This window comes from Chiloscyllium punctatum, chromosome 9 (genome assembly GCF_047496795.1).
Source record: "Chiloscyllium punctatum isolate Juve2018m chromosome 9, sChiPun1.3, whole genome shotgun sequence".
Taxonomy (NCBI): domain Eukaryota; kingdom Metazoa; phylum Chordata; class Chondrichthyes; order Orectolobiformes; family Hemiscylliidae; genus Chiloscyllium; species Chiloscyllium punctatum.
Genome location: NC_092747.1, coordinates 111,562,633 through 111,578,963, shown reverse-complemented (window position 1 = coordinate 111,578,963; position 16,331 = coordinate 111,562,633). Strand labels below are relative to the sequence as shown.

The following is a 16,331-nucleotide window of genomic DNA, read 5'->3' as shown; positions in this document are numbered from 1 at the left end:
CCATTTTTCATGGTTATTTTGACTGTAAAATGTTATAAAATAATGGTAGGAACCTTTATTATGAAGTCCATGGGTTGTCCGGGAACAAATGGGATAAGGTTTGAGATAACACTGTCTTGTGCCTTATATATATAGTGCACCTATAAAGAAAAGTAGGAACTAGTTTTGAATTAATAAATTAATTACTTGATAATTTCAAAAAAGAGCCATTATGGCCTCAGAGCTTGCAGTAGCATCAATTAAATAATTCTGTCACTGCCAGTTACAGAGATTTAAAGGACAGTTAGTGAGGATGCTAGACAGTCTCCCTTGGAGGAATCATCATCTGAAGCTAAATCCTCTCAATGGATAAATCATATCCAAGGCTATCTCACCCCGAGTGAACAAAGACCGCATGTGGTTTCTGCTGATTCTCTTAAAAGTTAAAATTGTCTGGTTAGAACCCCTTTCAGTAACTGAACATTGTAGCAGGAGCCCAAGTATCAATATTGCACAAAATACTGTTGGTGCTCCAGATGTGAAGAACAGGAAGTATGGAAATACTCAGTAAATCAGGCAGTACCTATGAAGAAAGAAACAATGTGAATGTCCCTAATCTTTTGGGGAGTGACATTCGCCATTAGATGGTCACTCCTACATTTTTGTTGGACAACTAAACTTCACATTTCTGGACCTGACTTCTGAAACAGGCTTATTCACAATTATGGAGTGTACCTTCCATACATTGCTTCCTCATAAGACAGAATTGTTGGACCCCCTTTTAATGACATCAGCTGCTATATTTCAATAAGGGTTTGTTTGTTCAGAGCTTTAAGCAATTGCATTACTTCCAGTTCTATTTTTTCAGTAAATATTTTGAAAGTAATGCCTCCAATTACTTTCAATCCCATGGTTGAGATTCTTTTCTTTAGAGTTAACATCCCCTCACAGCAGGTAATGTTCACTCTGTTCCCACCCCGTACCCCCGCAGTGTTCTTGCTCATGCTTGCACCCCAACAATGTTCTCAACTTCCTTTGGCCCCCAACAATGTTCACCCTCCCTCACCATGGTTGTCTCCTTCAACCCCAACAGTATTCACTCACCCCACGACCACTCCTGCACCCCAATGGTTTTCACCACCTCCCTGACTTCACCCCTCTCACACCCAACAGTGTTCATTCCCTTCCCTCACTCTCCAACTGCATTGACCTTCTCCCTCAACCCTGACAGTATTCTCCACCCTGAATACCCTGACAGGGTCTACCCCTATCAGCAGCCCTCACTGACTATGTTCAGTCCCTCCCTCGCTCTTTGATGCCTTGACAGTCTTTATCCTCCTCACGCTGATGTTCAGTCACACCCCTCCTCTGCCTGACAACCCCAAATCTTTTGATGTCAGACGGACACGATGAAGATGGTGAGTCATGAGAGTGGGCGGGGTTGGGCGGCCAGGAAGAGCACTCATGGGATGGTATCGGAGGGGAGGAGGTGAATACTTTCTGGGGAAGGGAGTGAACATTTCCGAAGGTGCCAGATGACACTCCAGCAGATTAGACTCCTGAGTAGGCTTTACACATGCTGACAAAAGATCCAAATGAATCTCGCCAAAACCAGGGTAAGTATGAGGCAAACAGCCCATATCTGCCTGGATTTGGCAATACCAGAACAGTCTGGGCAGGGTAAAACCAGTACTTGGAATTTTAACTTCCCAAGTAAGCACCATGGGTGTTCTTATGCAGGTATCAGTGGTACTAATAGGACTTGACAGGAGATTGTACTGAAACTGTTTGAACAGCTAGGGGCTAAATTGAAAAGCAGAGCCTCCAAGGTAATAATCTGTGGATTACTACCTGACCCACAGGAGAATTGTCACAGCACAAATAAAGCCAAGGAGTTAAGTGTATGTCTCAAAGATTGGTACCACCTGATGAAGGCGCAGCGTTCCAAAAACTAGTGCTTCCAATTAAACCTGTTGGACTATGACTGATGTTGTGTGATTTTTAACTTCAAAGATTGGTGAAATTGATTACATTTGGGCAGCGATACTGCACAGAAGACAACTGTTCTGATGGGATTAAAACAGTGCTTGGACCAGTGTCCTGGCCAATCAAATAACTACAGATGTAGAAAGGGCATTAAAGTAATTAGAGGGGAGATGGTTAGGGATGTGGCAAATGTAGGCTTACAAAACAAAAGGAATATGGCAGCATTGTAGGGCACCTATTTGAATTACAATATACAGAGTTGGATAGAAAGGGACACAGTGTACAAACATTTGGGTTAGAATAGGGTCAATGGGAGAATAAAAGTGGTGAAAAGTCCAATTAATAGCTCTCTACTTGAATGCATGCAGCATTTAGATCAAAATAAACAAATTCACAGCTCCACTAGATGTTGGTGAAGATAACCTTACAGCCATTACAGAGACATGGTTACAAGAATGTCAAAGCTGGGAATATTTAGGGTATGTTACTTCTCAAAAAGACAAGCAGCAAGGAAAGGGTGGTGGGGTACTCCATGGAGTAAGTATGATAGCAAGAAATGATCTTAGATCAGAAGATGTAGAATTCATTTAGGTGAGGTTAAGAAATAACAAGGAGAACTGGTGGGAGAATTCCTGCCCCCGACAGGAATTATGTGCTCGGACAGGTAATAAGCCAAGAGATAACAATGGCATTTTTAAAAAGGGCAACACGTTAATCAAGTGTGACTTTAATATTCATGTAGTTTGAAAAAATCAGATTGGCAGAGATAGCCACGAGGAGGGTTTCATAGAGTGTATTTGAGACATTTTCCTAAAACAATATGTAGGAATCCAATCAGGGATCAGGCTTTTTGGGATCCAATGATATATAATGAGGAAGGTTCAAGAAATGATTTCGGAGTAAGGGATCCCCTAGAAAACAGTGAGCATAACATCGTTGAATTTAGCATTCGGTTTGAGAAGGAGAAACTTGAGTTCAAAATAAGTGTATTGAACATGAATTACAGAATAAGGGGATGAGGGCAGAGCTAGCTGGTATGGGCTAAGAGTTTAGCAGCAAAGACAGTAGGAGATGTTTAAGAAATTAGTTCATAGAGTCATAGAGTCATAGAGACGTACAGCATGGAAACAGACCCTTCAGTCCAACCCGTCCATGCCGACCAGATATCCCACCTATCAGCACCCGCCCCATATCCCTCCAAACCCTTCCTATTCATATACCCATCCAAATGCCTCTTAAATGTTGCAATTGTACCTGCCTCCACCACATTCTCTGGCAGCTCATTCCATACACGTACCACCCTCTGCGTGAAAAAGTTGCTCCTTAGGTCTCTTTTATATCTTTCCCCTCTCACCCTAAACCTATGCCCAGTAGTTCTGGACTCCCCGACCCCAGGGAAAAGACTTTGCCTATTTATCCTATCCATGCCCCTCATAATTTTGTAAACCTCTATAAGGTCACCCCTCAGCCTCCGACGTTCCAGGGAAAACAGCCCCAGCCTGTTCAGCCTCTCCCTGTAGCTCAGATTCCAACCCTGGCAACATCCTTGTAAATCTTTTCTGAACCCTTTCAAGTTTCACAACATCTTTCCGTTAGGACAGAGACCAGAATTGCATGCAATATTCCACAGTGGCCTAACCAATGTCCTGTACAGCCGGAACATGACCTCCCAACTCCTGTACTCAATACTGTGACCAATAAAGGAAAGCATACCAAACACCTTCTTCACTATCCTATCTACCTGCAACTCCACTTTCAAGGAGCTATGAACCTGCACTCCAATGTCTCTTTGTTCAGCAACACTCCCTAGGACTTTACCATTAAGTGTATAAGTCCTGCTAAGATTTACTTTCCCAAAATGCAGCACCTCGCATTTATCTGAATTAAACTCCATCTGCCACTTCTCAGCCCATTGGCCCATCTGGCCAAGATCCTGTTGTAATCTGAGGTAACCCCTCATGGTTCACAACAAACATACATCCGAGCAAGGAAGAAGGATTCTAGAAAGGAGTCACACCAACCATATTTAACCGGGGAAGTTAAGGATAGCAGCAACTTTAAAGAGAAAGAAATGCAATGTGGCAAAGTTTAATGGTAAGCTGGAGAATTGGGAAAGTTTTAACAATTAACAAATGATAACCAAATAAATAATAAAGATTGAGAAAGTAAACTTTGAGTGTTAACTTGCAAATACCATCAAGATGGACATCAAGAGCTTTTTAAAATTTATAATCTTTAATTTTCTTTAAACATAAATACTTTGAATCAGACTTCATAGTACTATAACTATCACTGGACAATAATTACTAGGGCAACTAATGAGGCTAACAATGAATAAACTTCTCCTTGACCTGATGGAATTCATCCTAGGATATTATAAGAAGCTACAGAGATAATGGTTGTACTTTTCCCTTAGAAAAATGCTAGAGGATTGGAAAAGTGCCAATGTCATGCATTTATTTAGAAAGGGAAGGAGACAAAAATACAAGTAACTACAGACCATTAACTTAACGCCTGTAATTGTGAAATGTTAAATGATTTTGTCCAATGCTTCAATCAGAACTATCTTCACAACCTTTGTCTACTCAGTTCCCTGTAATCATTTTCATTTGAATTATTTGATTGATAGTTCATTCAAAGTTAAGGATTGGGAGATCGCTTTTTTAAATTAAAACAGAGTTTCAAATGGCAAGGTGCAAGTAAAAGTCTATAAAAGTGGATGGTTTGAATTGATACTTGGGAATTTAATCAGGCATTATCAGCCAATCACCTCAAGACTGAGAACCACAAATGTGAAAACATACCCAGTGATTCATGCTATGGAAAGTGTGATGTTAAGTATATGTGTGATTATTATTATTATTCTCAGATTCTTCATTTCCCTTTGACTTCGGAAACATTCAAAGCTCTCTACGTTACTCCAATTCTGGACTCTTGTGCCTGACATACTGCAAGACGATCTGTCCATCTTTCGGCTATTCACTGGCCTGCATTGTCTTCCATTCCAGCAATGCCTAGATTTGTAAAAAAATCATCCTGATTCCTTTCATTGCCCATCTGTGTGCTTCTACAATTCCAACTTCTTGAGCATCTTTGGTATTCATTGCGCTATCATTGGTGGCTGTTGCCATGTCTGTCTGAGATCTAAATTCTGGAGTTCTCTCCCACACCCTTCCAAACTCTTTGTCTCTCCCTTTTTTTCTCTGTCCCTCCCTTTCTGTCTCTCTCTCTCTCTCTCTCTCTCCCTTTCTGTCTGTCTGTCTATCTGTCTCTCCCTCCTCTTTAGGATAGTCCTTAAAACCTCACTCTGACCAAGCATTAAGCCACCTGTTCTTTGGTTCATTGAAGGGGAAGATTCGGAAATTATTCTTGTTATTTGCTGTTCTTATCATTATTTCTGGTTGGTGTCAAATTTTCTTTTTGAACTCTTTTGCCTTGGGATGTTTTATCACTTGAATGTCATGAGATAGACTCAAGTTGTTGTGATTTATAATTAGATTCATAGATGCCATATTGAATAACCTTTGTTTTATAATGATTATATTATTTAATCTTTACTTTCTTGCACTACAGCCATTGTGTCAAAGACCAGGCACTGTGAATCTCAGCACACAATTCCAGTGAAGCAAAGTTCCCTATGTATCTCTATCCTGCAATTGATAAAAATGTCCACTTACATCAATCTGCTGTGAAATTTTGGTTTTGCCAGAGAAAACCAAGTAAAATGGGGCTCAGCGTAACAAAGATGACAGCGGGTTACAGTTGTTTCTGATTCTGTTATTCAAAGAGACCGAATAAAGTGAAATGTATCCAATAGCTGAAGGACCAATAACTAGATATTTAAGGTGATTGACAAAAGAGCTAGAGTGAGGGATAAACTTTTTAAAACAGTGAGTGGCTAGTATTTGGAATGCCTCATACCTGGGCTATAGGAAGATGATTTGATTGTTGGAGGTCAGTCATCTCAGCTCCAGGACTTGTCTGCAGGATTTCCTCATGGTAGTGTCGTAGGCCCAACCATCTTCAGCTGTTTCATGTATGACCTTTCCTCCATCAAAGGTCAGCAGAAGGAATGTTCACATATGATTGCACAATGTTCCATATCATCTGCAACACCTCAGATACTGAGCAATCCGTGACCAAATGCAGCAAGAGCTGGACCATGACTGCCCCTGGGCTGACAAGATTAGATTACCTACAGTGTGGAAACAGGCCCATCGACCCAACAAGTCCACACCACTCTGAACAGCAACCCACCCAGACCCATTCCCCTACATTTACACCTGACTAATGCACCTAACACTATGGGCAACTTAGCATGGCCAATTCACCTAACCTGCACATCTTTGGACTGTGGGAGGAAACACACGCAGACATGGGGAGAAAGTGCAAACTCCAAACAGACAGTTGCCCAAGGTGGGAATTGAACCTGGGTGCCTGGCGCTGTGGGGCAGCAGTGCTAACCACTGAGCCACCGTGCTGCCCAGCAAGCGGAAAGAAACATGTGCACCACACAGGCACCATACAATGACCACCTCTAACAAGAGGAAATCTAACCACTGCTCCTTAATTTTCAATGGAATTACAACCGCTGACTCCCCCACGATCAATATCCTGGCAGTTACCATTGACTAGAAGCTAAACTTGACCTGCCAAATAAGCTCTGTGGCTACAAGAGAAGGTCAGCGGCTAGGAATTCAAGAAGCTCAACACCATAAATAATAAAGAGGTTAATTTGAATGACGCCCCATTCATCATCTTCAATATTGACTCCCTTGCCACAGATGCACAGTGGCAGCAGTGTGTCCCACCTACAAGATGCACTGCCATAACCTGCTGATGCTTCTTTGCAAACTGCTTTCCAAACCCATGAACTCTATCCCGAGAAAGACAAAGTCAATAGATGCATGAGAAAACCTGAATGCTTCCTTCCAAGCCACACACTATGCTGACTTGGAAATATATTGCTGTTTCCTCAATGTCAGGAGATCAGATTCCTGAATCTCCCACCCACGCAGCACTACAGGTGTCCCTGGGCCCCAAGCTTCAATTCGTTCAAGATGACAGCTCACCACCACATTCTCCAGCTGTTGGATTACAAACTTCACATAGCCAGCAATGTATGCTATAAATTGATTTTTAAAAAGGGGGGTGGATATAAATTCAATGGTCGTCTTCAAACTAGATTGTATAAATACTTGAAGGATATAAAAATCACAGGGGTGTGAGAAAAGACCAGGGAGTGAGATGATTGGATTGCTCTTCAAATGAGTTGGTGCAGACTTGATGGGCTGAATGGCCTCTTTCTATCTTGTACTGTTTTAAGATTCTACAATTGCACATTAAATGGTCATGCATGACTTTAGAATGTTAACAAGTAATTGCCTTAATTACTGTCACAAGGGAGATATCCTCGGGAGAGCTGTGAATAAGGAAAACAGCTGACTCTTGCTGAAAGAACTCAATGGCTCTTCAGTCATTATAAACATTCAGAGGAGCTTGAATCTAGCTGAGGTAGACCATCATTCTGCCTCTGAGTCATTATTAATGGATCTGAGTGAAAGTCTTCCTAGCACATAAACTCCCAGTTCAGATAGGATTAGTTCGACAACATCTCAACCTTTGAAAGTGTTCAATGTGATTGGTTGGAAAATGACATCAGCTACCATTATGTGGCCATTATCTTAGAGATGGTCTTTAGACATGTGGATGCAAAGATTGTCTTTTTCAGGTAGATAGTTCACTTTTGGCAGACAAATTGGTACATCCTGCTCTTCTCTTTTCTTTTGTACTGGAGTTGCACAGCCAGGGATCCTAGAACAGACTGCTCAGGAAAACAGACCAAATGAATATTCACCTTTTACAGATCAGGAGTAGCAGGAATGTCACTTGCCCAACTCTCTAGTTATACCCCCTACCCCTCCCCCAGCTCTTCTCGTGTAAGTAATGAACTGATATCCCAATTCACACACATATCTCCTCAAATCAGTTGTAGAAAGCTCCAGCCAGAGATTGTAAACCCTCCAGGATTGTCCTGGAGTCTTCAAAAATTGAGTGCCATTCTCCAGGACACTACTGAAGCAATTCAGCAGAAACATCTTATGGGCAGGAAAACTAAATTACTTTTTGTTTCCATTTCCTTTCAACACTTCTAATTAATCCTGAAGATGTTTGCAATGGGAAACTGTCCATGTGACAGTCATAATCCATCCAATCACTTTAGAGTCATAGACTCATAGAGATGTACAGCACAGAAACAGACCCTTCGGTCTAACTTATCCATGCCAACCAGATATCCTAATCTAATCTAGTCCAATTGGTCAGCACTTGGCTCATATCCCTCTAAACCCTTCCTATTCATATACCCATCCAGATGCCTTTTAAATGTTGCAATTGTACCAGCCTCCACTACTTCCTCTGGCAGCTCATTCCATACACGTACCACCCTCTGCGTGAAAATGTTGCCCTTAGGTCCTTTTATATCTTTCCCCTCTCATCCTAAACCTATGCCCTCTAGTTCTGGACTCCCCCAAGCCAGGGAAAAGGCCTTATCTATTTGTCCTATCCATGCCCCTCATGATTTTGTAAACCTCTATAAAGTCACCCTTTCAGCCGCTGATGCTCCAAGGAAAACAGCCCCAGCCTTCAACCTCTCCCTATAGCTCAAATCCTCCAACCCTGTCAAACTTTTCTGAACTCTTTCAAGTTTCACAGCATCGTTCTGATATATTCCACACAATATTCCAAAAGTGGCCTATCCAATGTCCTGTACTGCCACAACATGACCCCCCAACTCCTGTGCTGAAGGAAAGCATTCCAAACTCCTTCTTCACTATCCTATCATACTTTCAACCAACTATGAGCCTGTACTCCAAGATCTCTTTGTTCAGCAACACTCCCCAGGACCTTACCATTAAGTGTATATGTCCTGCTCTGATTTGCCTTTCCAAAATGCAGCACTTGGCATCTATCTAAATTAAACTCTAACTGCCACTCCTGAGCCCATTGGCCCATCTGATTAGGATCCCATTCTACTCTGAGGTAACCTTCTTCGCTACCCACTACACCTCCAATTTTGGTGACTTAACAGAGTATGCTTGCTTTCTGATTGTCTGTGGAAAAAGTGAGGACTGCAGATGCTGGAGTCCTGAAGAAGGGCTAATGCCTGAAACATCGATTCTCCTGCTCCTTGGATGCTGCCTGACCTGCTGCGCTTTTCCAGCAACACATTTCCAGTTCTGATTGTCTGTGGGAAAGCAGATGAGGACCAAATGCATCAGGTGACCATTAGTGAGACATTGAGGTTGCTGGTCCTGTGATGAAACATCGAGGGAAATGTCTAATCAGAGTTTGCTACCATTACATTGGCCTCACGATGCCTTGGGTTTAGCAGCAGTATTATTGAGCACTTTTCACTGACAAACTATCCTCTTTAAATCAAATATTGGAAAGGGTTTTCTTGCCTTATTGAAGCCATTCTCTATGGTACATGTCAAATTCTTCTTTGGAAGATTCAAGAGGGTATAGCACTGCGAAAATACTCTTTATGTTGTAAATTGATTTGCTAATCAATTAAATCATGCCTTGACTCTGTTATGTTTGTCAGAAGTGACATGCATTGATACACTAGATCCACTTGCCTACAAGCAAAATGGATAAATTAAAACCTTGCATCGTTTTTGAATTTCCAGGGAACTTGGGCAGCCTCCAGATCCTCATTGTTTTCTCCATGACAATGAGTCAACCTGTCAACCAAACAGCTGCCTTTTTCCCGCACTATAAATATTTGTGATCACTATTACAGCATTCTTGTGTTCATCTGGATTAGTGGAAGATGAAAACCTTCAGCAGTATAGCTCTCTTTTCATCAATATGCGAACAAGTTATTTGCTTTTACATCCCCAGAAAGCTTTCTCCAAAATATTGTTCCCAACGGTGTCCCGCAGATTGATCTTAAATCTATGCAGAGCCCAGGGCAAAGCTGGAGGATTGGTAACCCCCTGGTGTTTGTGTAATTTGTGGGCAGATCCTAGGACTTTTGGATCTACCCAGTGGATTGCTGCTGATTTCCTTTGTAAGCAGCTTGTTGATCAGTGCCATGAAGATGCGGCCCAGGAGTCCAATGGGTAATATAGTATAGAGGAGACCACTTAGCCCATCAAGCCATGCAGGTTGATTGAATGGGCTATCCAATTGGTCCCATCCCCATGCTCTTTCCCCAAAACCCTGCCTATTCTTTTTCTTTTCAAGTATTTATCCAATCCTAGAGATATATGATCCGAACTGAAACCTTTTAGCAGTGATTGCATTTTGCATTGCACACTCCCTTTGATCCTGTCCTTTCCCTGTCTGTCTTCTACTACCTACTGTTCCATTATTCCTCTTCCAACACACTTATTCAACTCCCTGTGTGCCCATCTTTCCCCAAGGTGCCTACTTCCTCCTACCCTTTCTGCCAATCTCTGGAGGCCCTCACCATATCTTCTCTGACCCTTTCCTCCCCCTCCTCTCCCAAAACCTCCTCATTCCACTTCTCACCTCATTCCATCTCCTTACTAACCCCTTGCCCCCACACGCTTTTACTCGACCACTTCCCACTCCTGACACCCCACCCCATAAAGTGACGGTTAAAATCTGGAACATGACACCACTGAAAAGAGAATTTCATTGGAAATGTTGTTAATTTCAAAGAAAGCCTCATTCTTAAGCTTTCCAATGAGAGAGGCATGTTCAGTGTCTTCGGTTATGCAAAGCAACAAGGTCTGCCTATTAAAGAGATATTGTCTGGAAGCAAATGTATTTGGCAAACCCCACCATCAGAAAATTATATTACTAGATCTGAAACTTAAACCAAAATCAAAACCTGACTTTCCATGTGTTTAACCTCTAATGAGCAGAGCCTTACAGTTTGACCAATCCTTTCAAGACAGGGTCCATGTCATTCGTGAAGGGTTGTGGCAGCATAGGGTCTTTTGTGAACATTGCGAATGCAGAACACAAATGGCTGTTTCATGTCTGTATTGTCTTCGATCACTTGCAGTTGCCATGTACCGAGAGCCATCACTGCACGACATTGGTGAAACCGTACCGAAAAATGCAGCCACCCCCAGCAAAAGCACAAGTACTTCTGCAATAATGAATGGAGGAAAGCAAGTGAAAAAGAACAAGTCAACATAGCCAGTCAGATCTTGGTGAGGACGTGAATTCCTAAACCATTACACTGTTGTGTGATTTATCCCTGGCAGACTCTCTCCTTCTAATGTCTGTGGATCAGGTAAAGCAAGTGAACCCCTTGTTCATTGCAGTCTTTGGTCTATCTCATTGCAAGTGGATAAATCTCAATACGTAGCTCTTTCCACAACAAGAAGACATTTGGAGAACCAGCTAAACTCTAACCATGGATGTCCTACCAAGATAATGGAATGAATGCCTTTTATCTATTTCCTCTTAACTGTGACACTCCATGAGAATGACGTATTTCACAACTGCATTTGGTACATTGCCTGCTAAACACACACCTGAGAGAGTGTCTCTTTTTTCGAGTCCCAGAGAAGGTTAAGTGTTTCAGACCTGTCGATTTGTAACACAGCAGACAGCAGTGGGGATCGCAGATCATTGCTGTATATCTCTGCTCATTCAGGACTAAGTCCCTCTCTCGTTTTTTAACATGGCTGCTCTATGCACTGTCCTAACCTCTTTTTCTTTCACAGGGACTGTTGTGTGTTTTTTGCTGTTGAGGAAAAGTAGACAAAGAGAAAATTAAAACGCCAACACTGGGTTGACACCAGTGTTGGACTGGAAACACCAACAATTATCAGGGATATGGGAAGTGTCAGAAAAAACTATGACAACAATGTGTATCAATGAGCAATGGGATCAATGTCTCAATCTAATGGCTAGATGTGTAAATGAAAAGAGACTGACAAATTGCTCTTTAGATTGGTGGTAGTGTAGAGGGAATTAGTCAATCACAATCAGTAGAAGGTGCTCTGATGAGCACCCGGTTCCTCCACGGTTCCCTTTTTTGGTGACGTTGTGCTGCACACACTGGTCATGCCCAATGCCTTGTCCAGTGAGCAGGCTCCACTGCTCCCCGATTGTGTGTGGGGCTAACCCATGTGCAAAAGCTAATCCTTTCAACCCTCCATCCCTCCTCCTCCCCCCCCCACCCCCATCAGCATTCTTGGAAATTTTGTGTTCCACATTCATACCCTGGGATTGTGCTTTCGATGGCTCATTGGGAAAAGTCTGCTCCCTGCTTGAATTAAACCCAATGCTGAAATGATGTCACAGGACCATGAGCAATGTTGTCTAGTTTATGGGGAGCGTAGGCAAGGCTATCTACCGATGTGTGACCTCAACACAGTAACAGGAGGTGAGATTGAAAAGAGGTGCCTTTGTTATCGTTATGGAGTGTGTCAAACAAAAGGGATTTTAATGGTTGTGAGGGAGACTTGTGAGAGTTTTCTTTTTGTTCTCCTCTTTAAGCTCAGCATGTAGTTCGGCTCATTGTGGTCAATGTGCCAGCGTACCTCTAGCCCAGCATGCAGCTGGCCTATAGTCACTGGAAACTGCTGAGCTGCAGGTGATTTGCCTTGTCTTTAAATGCACACCAAAACCAGGAGTCCTAGTGGAAGAGGAGGTGATTATCGTGAGTCATAGTTAACTTCAATCAATTAATTTATCTGAATTACTGAGTTATTTTAAGTGCTTCATACAGTTTTCTTTTCTAATCACAAATCAATGTCAACATGCTCCATTTTATTTAGAAATTTCATTCTTTTCACAGTTTACCCTATTCCACCAAAGCAAACTAACCTGAAAAGATACAAATAGCTGGCTGACAAATACTCAAATTGTTCTAACTAGAACTTCCCACATTACTCTCATAACTGCTTGCTACAGTATTCTAGCTAAGCAATCTTCCAACATGCTGAAATATTAATCATCAAAAACAATTACATTGATATTTTAACTCCACCCAGCCAGTAATTTTAATAGTAAGTTTCTTCAATATAGTTTCTACTGTAATTCTACCAAGTGAGAAGTGCTTTATTCTGATGTGTATTGAACAGAAGCTTAAGATAATATAATTCCCAAACATGGGACTTGAGAGGGTGTCTAAGTAAGTAAGTAAGTAAACTCAGTAAAATGGCAAAAAAGTCATAATTAATTCAGGAAAATCTATCCTTACTAAGCTAAGTGAAATCTTTCAAAATATAATACACAATGACAGTATCACCAAAATGAAATCAAGTGCGAGTCCCCTAGACCTAGCTAAAACTGTCATTTGTTGAATGAAAATTACTTTTCAACATGTTTACGAACACCACTGCCTCAAAACAAAGATTAGAGTCGTGAGATTCATGGCCGCTTACTATATATATGACGAGACTCAATGTAATGGAGAATGCAAAACATGAAAAATGCATTTAACTGAAAAAAAGGAGAGAAATGTGAATATTGAGTTTAATTTAAAATCAAAAAATAATGACTTCGCTACACTGTGAGTTGTGTCATTATATCAGTGAAGGAAAACTAATTTAGGAAACTGACGAGTAGGACTTTATAAATGTGAATTCTCAAAGATGAGCATTGTACTAATTGAAAGCCATTCTATAGTCTGGTACTATTCAGTATGTTTCAATCATTTTATTTTCAACCAGATTGTGCAAACATATTCTCACTTTCCCATAAGATTTACTTGTAATATAGATGGTCAAAGTGTTTCTGCATTACAAAGAATTGTTTGTCAGCTGCAGGTTTCGCAGTTCTTAACAAGCTTGAAATCAATTCAATAAGTATTTTTTCTTTCTAATATTTCTGGTTTATTTTACAAAATATTTCTGCAGATTCTTACTGAGTAGGAAATGTCGCTCTGCTGCTGCTATGCTGCTAATGTGTTACATCTGATAACTTTTAGCAATTTATAATTCATTGTTTGTCCAATGACCGATTTGTGTTTTTTTTAAATAAAAAGGAACAGAAAAGAAGATTTAAGCACATCAGTCAGCCAGCGCGGAGTCTCTGTACTGAGCTAATTAAATGCTGTGATTAAAAATGAAACTACTTGTAAGAGTAATTTTGATCTTGGCTTTATGGGGGCAGGCGTGACCAGAGACCACATGGAGAAGATCACATACAACTTGAAGTTTTTGACAGTGAACTCTTATCATTTGCCCTTCACAAAACAATTGATGAATTAAACTTGGGCTGAATTTATTTTTGTTAATGACAATGAGTATATAGTTGTTAATCCCTTTTTTGTTCTCCTTTGTTATAAGTTGTCAGTGAGCGTGTTTTTTCCAAATGAATGGTTGTCCTTGACAAATTACTTCTTTTCATGTTTTTGTTTTTAGAGAGACATACAGCAGAGAGGGATATTAATTCTTTGTGCTTTGGTTCCTATTTTGTCTGTTGTCTCATTTGTTGCATGGGAAGAGGATGGCATTGATGAAACAGAACTGCATGTAGTAGGTTGTATGTATCAAGAACTGTTGGTATGTATTACTAAATTTACATACATATATGCAAAAAAGTTTGTCTGCATTGTACAGTTTAAATGTTTATTATCATTTGTTGTACACAAATACAGCATATTGAATAAAATATTTCTATGAAGACACAGTCCAACCATAGCCCATACACTTTGCACTATTGAAATGTGACTAGCAATCTCTGGTGCTATCCAAGAAGATGGAGGGACAACCAGGAAATGTCATTTTAGCTCCATTGTCCAGTTTTTCTTTTTCTACAAATATTTTCATCCTTTCTTTTTTCTGTGTGCTCATCAGGTCAACATTGAGTGAATTGTGATTATAAACCTTTTTTGCAGTTGACTCCAGAATTGAACTTGTGATTTATATTGTGCCAAACTTTGAACTATAGAATAGTTCACATCCTGAATTGTTTTGGCACTAAAAATCTGTTCGCACATCCCCAAGTGGTCTCAAGAAATCGCTGTTGAATTGTGGTTAATGTTAGGCACTTCTGTGTGATACGACTGTTGAAATCAAATAGGCGTGTAGTTTAATACAGTCACAAATAAAAAAAACATCTAGTCTGGGAGACTGGTGTTTGGTGTTTGTGTCAAGCATTAATCTGAAGATTGTTAGGTTTATGCGAATGTATGAATTAAACAAGCCATTCTATTATAAACAGTCACACAGCGCAGTAAAAAGTCACTACCTGCTCAAATTAATCCGGAAATGCTAATAAATATATTCGCAGCAGTTCTGCCACCATACCCTGAAGAAATCGTTTTTAAATAATGCTTCAAGGTGAAAGAGATATTCTGTCAGTCGAAGAACAATAGAAGCAGGAGGAGGTGCTTGCCATTCAGCCTCATGAATCACTGCAATATTTAGTAAGATCATGGCCAATCATCTGACTCAACTCCACTTTCTGCTCTCTCACCATATCCTCTAATTACATTATTATCCAAATATCCATTGGCCTGTGTTGTGACTTACTAATAATTGCACATCCAGTATGTTTGAGGTTACAGTATTCCATAGATTCATAATCCTCTGAGTGAAGAAAATTCACCTCAACTTGTCCAGTTCTATTCAAGGGGTTGAATAACACAGTTCACAGATAGTTGTAACAGAGACTGTGTCCCTTGGGCAGACCCTTGGGATCAAGGATTCTTGGCTTCAACTCTGGTTCAATGGGTTCCAAGTGGATAAGTCCCACAACCGACCTAATGACTGTCCCTGAGGGTTGATGGGTTATCTGGACTTTTGTGTAACAAGAAAAGTGGATAATCGTGATCCTGTAGATCTACTATATCTGGACTTCTGGAAGGCATTTGATTTAGTTCACAAGGTTGGATTGCATAGGATTAGGGACAATTTATTAGCTTGGATAGATGATTGGTCGATGGACAGAAGAAAGAGAGTCAGGATAAATGGGTTTTTTTTCTGGATGGCAAGAAATAACTAGAAGATACCACAGGGTTCGGTCATTGGGCCCTAGTTATTTACAATCTACATTAATGACTTGGATACAGGGATAGAGGGCTCCACAGACAGATTTGTGGATGACACAAAAATAGGTGGGATGATAAATTGCAATGATGAAATAAAATCCTTACAAATGGATATTAGGAAAGTGGGCCAAAATGTGGCAGATGGTGTTTAACTTGAACCAGTGTGAGGTCATGCATTTGGGTCAGAAAAATGGGACGGCGACCTATGACGTAAATGGGGAGAGACTTCAGGGTGCTACAGTACAGAGGGATCTGGGTGTCCTTGTTCATGAGAGACAGAAAACCAGCATGCAGGTACAGCAGATAATAAAGAAAGTGAATGGAATGTTGGCTTTTATAGCTAAAAGAATAGAATATAAACAAAAGGAAGTATTGT

At 40.7% G+C, this 16,331-nt stretch overlaps 1 protein-coding gene across 2 annotated transcripts in view; it reads left to right on the top strand.

Moving 5' to 3' along the window:
• fgf14 (fibroblast growth factor 14) overlaps positions 1-14,610 on the top strand; it is a 513,640-nt gene extending 499,030 nt beyond the window's left edge. For both annotated transcript variants that reach the window (XM_072578066.1, XM_072578067.1), the window contains exon 5: positions 11,006-14,610. In XM_072578066.1, the coding sequence (XP_072434167.1) occupies positions 11,006-11,142 (137 nt within the window). In that variant the 3' untranslated portion in view covers positions 11,143-14,610. The remainder of the gene's footprint in view (positions 1-11,005) is intronic.
• Positions 14,611-16,331: the final 1,721 nt, after the last annotated feature.